General features: G+C 34.9%; 1 protein-coding gene across 2 annotated transcripts in view; it reads left to right on the top strand.

The window, feature by feature from the left end:
* LOC129426541 (V-type proton ATPase 116 kDa subunit a 1) overlaps positions 1-11,131 on the top strand; it is a 28,694-nt gene that overhangs the window by 16,350 nt on the left and 1,213 nt on the right. For both annotated transcript variants that reach the window (XM_055182936.2, XM_055182935.2), the window contains exons 10-19: positions 1,571-1,721; positions 1,799-1,932; positions 2,024-2,184; positions 4,113-4,206; positions 4,955-5,073; positions 6,761-6,968; positions 7,041-7,148; positions 8,760-8,837; positions 9,016-9,133; positions 9,267-9,441. In XM_055182936.2, coding sequence (XP_055038911.2) covers positions 1,571-1,721; positions 1,799-1,932; positions 2,024-2,184; positions 4,113-4,206; positions 4,955-5,073; positions 6,761-6,968; positions 7,041-7,148; positions 8,760-8,837; positions 9,016-9,133; positions 9,267-9,441 — 1,346 coding nt within the window. The remainder of the gene's footprint in view (positions 1-1,570; positions 1,722-1,798; positions 1,933-2,023; positions 2,185-4,112; positions 4,207-4,954; positions 5,074-6,760; positions 6,969-7,040; positions 7,149-8,759; positions 8,838-9,015; positions 9,134-9,266; positions 9,442-11,131) is intronic.

Here is an 11,131-nt window from a genome sequence, read left to right as displayed (position 1 = left end):
TCAGACAAAGATACAGATTTTGATGGATAATAAATTGTTCGAGATTGTTAAAGGAATAGTCTACTCATTTTCAATATTAAAATATGTTATTACCTTAACTAAGAATTGTTGATACATCCCTCTATCATCTGTGTGCGTGCACGTAAGCGCTGGAGTGCGCTGCGACGCTTCGATAGCATTTAGCTTAGCCCCATTTATTCAATGGTACCATTTAGAGATAAAGTTAGAAGTGACCAAACACATCAACGTTTTTCCTATTTAAAACGAGTAGTTATACGAGCAAGTTTGGTGGTACAAAATAAAACGTAGTGCTTTTCTAAGCGGATATTTTATTTTATGGTGTAATAGCACTTTTGGGAGTACTTCGACTCGGCGCAGTAACACCCTCCCTCTCCCATTATGAGAGTGAGAAGGGGAGCGGACTTTTCAGGCGAGTCGAAGTACTCCCAAAAGTGCTATTACGCCATAAAATATAGTTCCTCTTTTAAATCCGCTTAGAAAAGCGCTACGTTTTATTTTGTACCACCAAACTTGCTCGTATAACTACTCGTCTTAAATAGGAAAAACGTTGATGTGTTTGGTCACTTCTAACTTTATCTCTAAATGGTACCATTGAATGAATGGGGCTAAGCTAAATGCTATCGAAGCGTCGCAGCGCGCTCCAGCGCTTACGTGCACGCACACAGATGATAGAGGGATGTATCAACAATTCTTAGTTAAGGTAATAACATATTTTAATATTGAAAATGAGTAGACTATTCCTTTAATGGATGTTTTTAAGAGTGGTAAGCTTGTGTTTATTCAGCATGGACATAACTGTAACGTCATTTCAGTTTAAATGTTAGCATATAGCATTAACTAGCATTTAACGATAACTCAGCAGTCACAACTTTGTTTTTAGCATTGTACTTAATTTTATAATTAATTTAAAGTTGGGGCATACATCTCATCTCACAGTTGATGTTATATTAAGATTGGCCTGTTTTCCAGCGGTCTTTTGCATGCACAACGTTTACATAGGAAGTAGGAAACAGTCCCGTTTGATGTTCACAATATGTCATTACCATGTACAGAACTTTACAGAACTTTAAAGTTTCTTTATTGAACCTTTTATTCTGACTGTTGCATTTGTACGCCATTTTGTGTTCTTGTTCTGTGCACTTTTAGTTTGTTTTTTGATTTCCTATTTTGTTTTGTAGTCCTTTTCTGTAGTCTATTTGTTCATTGGTCTCAGTTGATTGTTCATAGGTGTGTCTAGTTAGCCCTCATCAGTTTGTGTACCCCAGTGTTCTCTTGCACCTTGTCCGGTATTGTTGCTATGTTTTCTTTATGGTTCTTAGATTTATATCCTGTGTCCTGATTTCTGTTCTCAGTGTTTATTGGATTTAATAAACGTTTTACTGCATTTAGATCTCTCATTGTCTCTCATCACATGTGTCTTAAATATATATCCTGCAAGCCATTGTGGGTAGTTCAACTAAGTAACTTATATTTCAATTAATTTGGAAACCAAGTGAGTTATGTTAGTTTAGGTGTTATGTTTAATTGATATCTTCAACTGTGTTTTTAGGAGCAGAGCGGTTCTGGTGTGACTCCAGTTCTGAACCGCATACAAACTCAACAAATTCCACCAACCTTCAACAGAACAAATAGCTTTACGGAGGGGTTTCAAACAATTATTAATGCCTATGGGGTCGGTACCTATCAGGAGATCAATCCAGGTGATCGGCTTGAATAATCGTAAATAAGTGTAAACCAGGATTCAATTCGTCTTACTCTGGTCGTTTTATTCTTTCAGCTCCATACACAACTGTAACCTTTCCCTTCCTGTTTGCTGTGATGTTTGGAGATTGTGGTCATGGTCTAGTGATGACACTGTTAGCGGTGTGGATCATTACACAGGCCGAATGTTTTCGGAAGTGTAAAAATGAGGTATGGAATTAAATTTTTATCGCCTTGATTAATCCTGATTTGGGTTGACTGCTATTTGAACTGAAGCTTATAATCCTTGTTTTTTCTCCAGCTTACAGATGTCCTGGTTGGAGGACGGTACATTATTTTGCTCATGGGAATGTTCTCCATTTACACTGGCCTGATTTACAATGACTGCTTCTCAAAGTCCTTCAACATTTTTGGTTCTTCCTGGTGTGTTCGGCCCATGTTTCAGCCTCACGGACCATGGCAGTACGTACACTAAACGCTTTCAAAGTCTGCATTTAGATTATTTACATTTATGCATTTGGCAGACACTTTTATCCAAAGCGATTTACAGGTCATTACAAGCTATACATTTTTATCAGTATTTGTGTTCCTTGGGTTCGAACCCATCACTTTTTGTGCTGGAAACGCAATGCTTTACCACTAAGCTATACAGGAACACAATGTATAGAATTTGATGTATAAAGGAAATTATTTTTACCATAATTTTACCAAAGCAGTTCAGATATAGAAAGTACAAAAGCTGTCACTTAAATTTTTTAAATTTTAAAATATACAAAATTAAATATATTATGGAATATTTTTCACCAATATATTTTTGGCCATTTTTTTGTAGATTTTGAAATACATTTTAAAAATAAATATATTTTAAAGCAAGGATATATGGGTGATTCTCACGAAAACTTGGTTTTAAAAATGTCAAGCATGAAAATGTAAAAATTGCTTAAATTTACTTTTTTTCCCACCAGACATTGAAAAACAAAGTCTGGAGTAAATGGGAACATTAATTTAAAAACTTTTACTTATCATTTAACACTTTTTGTAACATAATTTAAAAAATTAGTCCTAAAAAATCTCATTACCGCAACAGTCAGAAAACATCAACACTGACATATTTTCAAAATGACATGACAAACCTGAAAGAACATAATTTGGAGATTCTGCAGTATTATGCTTCTATTAATTAAACTAACATTTAATAAGCATCTGTTGCGGTAATGATAATCAAAATGTCGTGTAAGCATTCTGACAAGACAATATTACAAATTAACTGTAAAAAATGATCTTACCTGGTAGCCATCTTGAAGTAACTGGTCCAAGTGCTTGGTCACTCAAAATCAAACTTTATTAAAATTCTGTATGTGTGCTTAAACTGTTCTCAAAAAGTGTTGCGGAGGATGAGAGCATCAGGCATGGACACATCATTTTTCTTCATAATTATTATACATGAATATTCAGTAAATATTTTTTCTGTCATCTAAAGTAGTCTAGCAAAACATCCATTAATTTTTTTTCTTAATATTTTTGTGTTCATTTGATTAAATTACAACATAACGCATGTTCAAACACAGCCGGACACATTGCGGTAATGAGAATTTCAGCAGAAAATGAGATAAAATTTCCAATTATAAATTCTTATGTTGAAATCACACATTGTGCAAGGTAGAACACAGTATTATGTTAATTCTGATGCTTTTTAATGTTACTATATTACACATTTTAAAGCTAAAATCATTAGTGCCGTGGTGTTTCAATGGTTTCGTGAGAATCATCCATATATTTCATTTATATATTTGTATTTTTTTTACTTTGTTTGTTACGTGTAAAATGTTAGTGTTAAATATATTTTCAACTTTTTCAACTTTACTAATATAATTTATAAAATTTGATTGTATATATGCATATATATATATATATGTGTGTGTGCGTGCGTGCGAAACATGTATATACACACATATACATCTCTTTTTTTTATTGTAAAATTTAAAATAAATATATTCAGTTTTAACCTTATTTATATTTTAACCTGTATATCACATACCTTCATATTGTCAAATTCAAAAATATATTAAAACATATTTTTGGCCAGAGAAATAAAAAAAATCAGTTTGTGTGGGACAGTACCATTTTAAAAAGTACACCTTTGTACCTAAATGTGCACATTAGCTCCTCAAAGGTACATATTGGTACCTTAATGGTACATATTAGGACCATTTTAAAGGTTATTGTCCCAATGACAGCTTTTGTACCTTTTATTTCTAACAGTGAATAGTCAGAAATATTTCTTATTCAACATAGATTTTTAATTTCAATATTTTTTGCAAAATATGTGTTTGTAATTTAGACCATCTTCCATTTTAACAAACATGTTTTTTTTTTGTTATATACGTCAGCAATGAGACACTGCATGCTTGTGACCATCTTCAACTGGATCCAGTTGTGCCCGGGGTTTATTCTGGTGACCCATATGTGTTTGGAATTGACCCGGTTAGTGCACACAAATTTTGTTTCTACTATGTGTACAATTATCACATATTCTCTTGTGACTATTTCTTTAGATATTCATACTGAAATATAAAAATCTTCTTGTATTGTCCTACATGGCACCCCTCCGAGGATATTTTAGTTTTCTTCTTACATGAAACACCTAATTTAGCTCTTTTATTAAACTTTAAATTTAAAATTTTATTAGTTTTGTCTGTTTGGTTAGCTGTCCAGTATATTTACGCAAATATTTTGTTTAAGGGAAATGCTGCATTTAAAAAATAAAAAATTGCCTGCCAAAAAGAATATTGCTTTACATGACAAATTACATTACTAAGTGCAAAGGTAAAGTATGGGTGTTGTCAATGACTTTATTGTCATGGAAACAACACTAATAATGTCCGTTCACATGAGTCACAAACCTTGCACAGAAAATTCTGTTGCAAAGGACCTCCATCACCTCTGCCACGCCCTTTATCATCCACACATTCCTACACGTATAAGTCATTACCTACGTACAGTATAACACAGAAAGAATATAGAGTATGGGTAACATTCATCGTTGCCGCTGTTGCATTATGGGTAATAAAGAGCAGGTTTAGTACTTCTCAGAATTATATGTGAACATCTGGTTTCTCAGGATTTCTGCTTGTAACTTACAGGTTGTGCATCAGTTAAATGCATAGTTTAAATCCTTTAACTCGCACCATACCAACACCATTTGATTTCAAATGTTCCTGTTGATTTTTAGGTTTGGAACATTGCATCAAATAAGCTGACCTTTTTGAACTCTTTCAAAATGAAGATGTCTGTGATATTGGGAGTCAGTCATATGCTTTTCGGTGTGATCCTGAGCTTGGTAAACTATGTGTGGGTATTTGCTTATTTCATACATTCAGCCAAATCAGATCTGCCATATATTATTGCAAAATATTAGTCCATAGTGAGTAAACTCTATACACTTTTCTCTGTAAAGCAAACAGTAAATGCAGTGTTATTCTGAAATGTACCATATCATTTCAAAATGGACCTACCCTGAATAAAAGTGGTCATAAAATGATGCCTAGCTGTCACTGGGACGGCCTTTGTATCCAAAGTTTGCATAGTAGTACATCAAATGTACCAAATTTATACATGTCTGTATATGGTACAAATTAGGACCCAAAAGTGTACTGCCCCAGAGACAGCTTGGGACCATTTTTTCTGATAATAACTGCGTTTCCATTACAGATTTGCGCAAAACTTTAGCAAAACTTTTTTAAAAAGGCAGTGTTTCCATTATCTGATGATATGCGACTGAAAAATTGCTTTTCCTCTCGTGATAAGTCATTCTAAACATCATGTCGACTGATGTTGGTAGGTTTACTAATATCACATCCACCGCACTAGACATTATTTTTAACCGAAGGAGACGTAAGAGTATTATCCAAACATTAATGCCAAGGAAACCTCCTTATACCTAGGAGGGGCAACATATAGATCAAAAGAGATGTGTTATCCAAACATTATTGGCAAGGAAAGCATCTTATACTTGGGGCAGACACGTATTTAGGTGTTTCTGTGAGGTTTTAGTACATACTGCGTCATCTTCAAATAATGATTATGTTACTTACTTACACCAGGTGACCTGGAAATGCGAGTTTTTGCGATATTGACGTGTTTGCATTGACCGTATTTTCAATTCGCAATGTCAATTTGCGCAATTTGAAGGGTAATGGAAACGCAGCTAGTGTAAGAAATACTTGTATATAAATGCATTTGTGTCATTGACAAAAACGGTTTGGCAAGATAAGAATCAGATTTTTTTTAATGCACATTGCATTTATGTTAGTTTTATGCAATAAAAATTACATTTGCACCATTTTTATGAAAGTTAAGACTGAATGGACCTGAAAATGTCAAATGGTGTAACCGCCAATTGTGCCAAAGAATGAGAAATATTAAATATTTTATACACCGTGATGGCATGTCAGTGTAATTATAAAAAAATATATATTTATTTTTATTCATTTTTTTAATTTAACATTTTATTAGTTATTTCTAAATGTAAATTTTTAATGCGTTTTGTAATATTGGTCCTGACATATGCTGAAAACAGCTGTGTTTTCTAAATCATCTTTGACAAATGATTTAAAAATGTATGTAAAAAATCATATTACACCAAACTAGATGAATATGTATTATTCCAAATTTTTTATGAATATCTTTATATTTTAATAAATAAAAAAAAACTAGTTACACCAATTGACACAGACCGGTTACACCACATTGACATTTTTGCAATTATCCTCCAAATATTCTTTCAAAATGAAATAAATCCAGAATTTTTTTACTTTGTCCTCAAAAAAGAGAATGTATGCATGTAATCTGCAAATTTATTTTGAAGTTTTAACTCTTTTACATTTAATGTATTATACACATGGACACAAAGTAATTAATGTCACGTCACTGACCCATTTATTAATTAACGTTGGTTTGAAAATTTTCACATTATAGAAATGAACATTACTGTATAGGGGAACACTGATTCATCATCATTCTGTTTCATTTTAAACAGATATTTTCGAAACTTCCAGGATATCTTGATTGAGTTTGTTCCACGCCTGATCTTCATGCTTTCTCTCTTTGGATACCTGGTGTTCCTCATTATTTACAAATGGTGCATCACTGTCCGATCTGACGTGGCTCCCAGCATTCTCCTGCTCTTCATTAACATGATGCTGTTTGATTATCAGTCTCATCAGTATTACCTTTATAAAGAACAGGTTTGGGATCAGGCTTTACTTTACCAACAGCTGCAGTCAGCAGATGATGATTAATACTGGAATCTTTTCTAGAAGGCCGTACAGATCTTCCTGGTTGTGACGGCGGTTCTGATGGTACCTGTACTGCTGTTGGTAAAGCCTCTTCTCATCTACAGGACCCAAATGAAAACCAAACAGCAGGTGTGTCTTAACATTACACTCAGGACTGCTTTAACATCCCATCAGAAAGAAAAATCACAAATGAGATCTCTTTAGTATTCTCTGAGACATCAATAAGTTTAAAGGCGGAGTGCACAATGTTTGAAAAACGCTTTGGAAAAGGGAGTCGGGCCGATTACCAAAACACACTTGTAGCCAATCAGCAGTAAGGGGCATGTCTACTTACCGTCATCCTTGCGTGGGTTGCAGGTCTATCAAAATTCTATTGGGGTAGGGGCGTGTTTGTTTAGGTGATTTCAAATATCAACATTGGCTTTCAAACATTGTGCACTCCGCCTTTAAATTGAGAGCAAATGGAAACTTTTGCCTGCCTCTCAGATGTTTGTCATGAGAAAAAGACCCAGAAGGTGTCCAATAGCAGAAAAATCGTCCAATCGTCACCCAATCCATCTGTCGCTCCATCCATCTGTCATCCCATACATTGCTCAACCATCCATTCATCTGTCGCTCCATCCGTTGCTCCATCCATTCATTGCTCCATCCATCCTTCGCTCCATCTGTCCGTCCATCGCTCCATCCATCCGTCACTCCATTCATCCATCTGTCGCTCCATTCATTCATCCGTTGCTCCATCCGTCCGTCACTCCCTCCATCTGTCGCTCCATCCATTCATCTGTCGCTACATCCAGCCTTTGCTCTATCCGTCTGTCCGTCACTCCATACGTCCGTCACTTCATCCATCCGTCGCTCCATCCACTCGTCGCTCTATCCATCCGTCGCTCCATTTATCCATCTGTCACTTCATTCATTCATCCATCCATCGCTCCATCCGTCCGTTGCTCCCTCCATCTGTCCCTCCATCCATTCATCTGTTGCTCCATCCTTTGCTCTATCCATCCATCCGTCACTCCATCCGTCTGTTACTCCATCCATCTGTCGCTCCATCTATCCGTCACTCCATTCAGTCATCCGTCACTCCATTCGTCCTTTGCTCCATCCATCTGTCGCTCCATCCATTTATCTGTTGCTCCATCCATCCTTTGCTCTATACATCTGTCGCTCCATCCATCCGTCGCTCCATCCATCTGTCACTCCATTCATCCGTCGCTCCATCCATCCGTCGCTCCATGCATTCATCCATCACGACATCCATTCATCCGTCCCTACATCCATCCTTTGCTACATCTGTCCATCCGTCCCTCCATTCATCCGTCGCTCCATCCATCTGTCGGTCCATCCATCGCTCCATCCATTCATCCATCGCTACATCCATCCATTCATCTGTCGCTCCATTTGTCCATTGCTCTAACCATTCGTCGATTCATCCGTCCGTCACTTTATCCATCTGTCGCTCCATCCTTCCTTCGCTCCATCTGTCCGTCGCTCTTTCCGTCAGCCGCTCCATCCATTCATCTGTCGCTCCATCCGTCACTTCGTCCATCCATTGCTCCCTCTATCTGTTTATCTGTATCTAAGTAAGTATCTATTAATCCATCCATCTTGTACTTTTGCTTACTTTTTATTCACTCATTTATATTTTTGGCAAAAGTTATGGGCTAAAATGTATAGAAAAATATTTTATATATAAAATGCATTTGTGTACATTTATTGATTTACAAAATCTACATGTAGGTGTTTGGAAATTCTGTGAATGATCAACACGGGGTAGATACACGATCTTCCTTTTCCCAACATCAGAGAGATGAGACGGTACGCTGTCTTTATTTCAGGTTATTTGTACAGTAATTGACTGAACATTGTTACTTTGTCTTAGTGACCCTGCTTATAAAATCCAGGCTGAAGTCGTATAACGTTTTTTTGATGTGGTAATTAGTCAATATTAAAGATATCAAAGTTTTGACATTATTATTGGTTTAATCTCGTACAGGTGGGCATGTGTGACGTCTTTGTGTATCAGGCCATTCACACCATTGAGTTCTGTCTGGGCTGCATTTCCAACACGGCTTCTTACCTGCGCCTCTGGGCCCTCAGTCTGGCTCATGCAGGTTTGTCCAAATGCAAAACACTCTGGGTTCAATTATTGATCTTTTTTTCTTAAGATAGCCAGAAAAACAAGATCATGTTTTATGCATGTTGACATTATATATTCATTCAAATTTGTCCCCCTCTCATCCACAGAGCTGTCAGAGGTTCTTTGGCGGATGGTTCTACAGGTGGGACTGAGGTTCTCCTCTGGTATGGGTTCTCCTCTCACTCTGGCACTGCTCTTTGCGGCTTTCGGGATTCTGACAGTGGCCGTTCTGCTGGTTATGGAGGGTCTTTCTGCTTTTCTGCACGCTTTACGGCTACACTGGTGAGAAAAACACCACATGGTCCATAACCAAACTGTCAGTTTATGGGTCAATGGCATGACATGCATATTACTGTGTCCGGGGGCATTATGTATTATAAAAATAACTTGACACGTTTATGACGTGTGTCACTTTATTTTATATAACCTATTTGGTCAATAATAATAAAAAAAAAAATTGTTTTGGTACACTGAAAAAAATGATTCATTCAATTTACTAATTTTTTTAAGGTAAGTGGTCACAATCAATTTATTTAAGCTACATTTAAACAAAAAAATTAGAAAAACAAAACAAAAAACTTTTGTTTAAATGTAGCTTAAATAATTTGATTGCGACCACTTACCTTAAAAAATTTAGTAAATTGAATGAATAATTTTTTCAGTGTATCTAAAATTTGGCAGGTGGGGCAACTGTACATACAAATTAACTGTTAAAAATTGTGTTTAAATTTATAAGATAAGAGTTCAAAATAAGATAGTTTGGCAATATTTTGTGTTCGAAAATTTTGCAAATAATACATTTCTCAAATATCAGTAGTTGTTGTGATGTTAGGTAATTGAAAAACCTTTGTCCAACAATTTGAATGATTTTAAATGTCAATATAGTAACACTGCAATCATGGGCCTTTTATGAAAAAGGTAACAAGTATAAACGGTAAACATGATATCACATCATCCAGTGGTGGTCTTTATGGCTAAATGAAAAGTTTGTAGATTTTTCTCAAATACTGAAAAAAGCCACTTTAATGTAATGGGTAGGCTGGTACACTTTCGGTGTCAGCTGGTACAACCAATATGAAACTATAAAGAATGCTGTTTCATCAAACACATTTTAATTGTATTTTTAATGTATGAATTTGATATCACAGGCAAAGCTTACCAGCAGGAGTCTGTTAAATGTAAATTTGTTGCAGATGTCAGGTGGTGCAACCAGAAAGTCAAAGGATGCAACTGCTATAAATGCCCTTAAGAAATAAAAAAAACATTAAGCTAAATCATTTTAATAAGCTAATGATTTTAATTTTAATAAATACAAGCTAAGGTTGTCTATAATAGTTATTATACTTAAAAAAGATTGTTCTTACACATATAGTTCTCAAATGTTTCATGGTAAAGTTGTTTTACACTTTCAAACCATTTTCAGAATTATTTTGAATGCCACTATCAAATAAACAAACAAACGGCATGACACAGGGAGACAATGATTGGTTGTACCACCTGACCTTGAATGAGGATATTAAAAATATTGTGAAAAAATCATTAAAATGTACTGAAATGTTTCAACAAAACTTTTTAAACACATCTCAATCAATACTCAAAAATATGTATTACATTTTCATTTCAAAAAGATTTTTTTAAAGTTTTTTGGTTGTCATTGATTCTAATGTATGTTAAATAGAGCTGCACACATTAAAAGAAAAATCAATACAAAATTCTTTATTCTTAAATTAATAAAGTCAAATTAAATTATAATATATTTATATATAACCAACATATGTTTTTACATTCTTTTTAAGAAAAAGAAGGGTGTTATTCATGTGTATAATATAAAGGTTTAGCATGGATAGTATGACAGGTTCAAAAGATTTGTAACGTATACACTGTAAAAAATACTTTTTTGGTTGAATCAACTCGGATTTACAAGTCATTTCAACTTACTATTATTTATCTTGACTAGAGATGAGTTGTTATA

The sequence above is a fragment of the Misgurnus anguillicaudatus genome, chromosome 25 (genome assembly GCF_027580225.2).
Source record: "Misgurnus anguillicaudatus chromosome 25, ASM2758022v2, whole genome shotgun sequence".
Lineage (NCBI taxonomy): Eukaryota > Metazoa > Chordata > Actinopteri > Cypriniformes > Cobitidae > Misgurnus > Misgurnus anguillicaudatus.
Note: the sequence above shows the minus strand (reverse complement) of the source record. Positions and strands in the feature narration are given on the sequence as shown.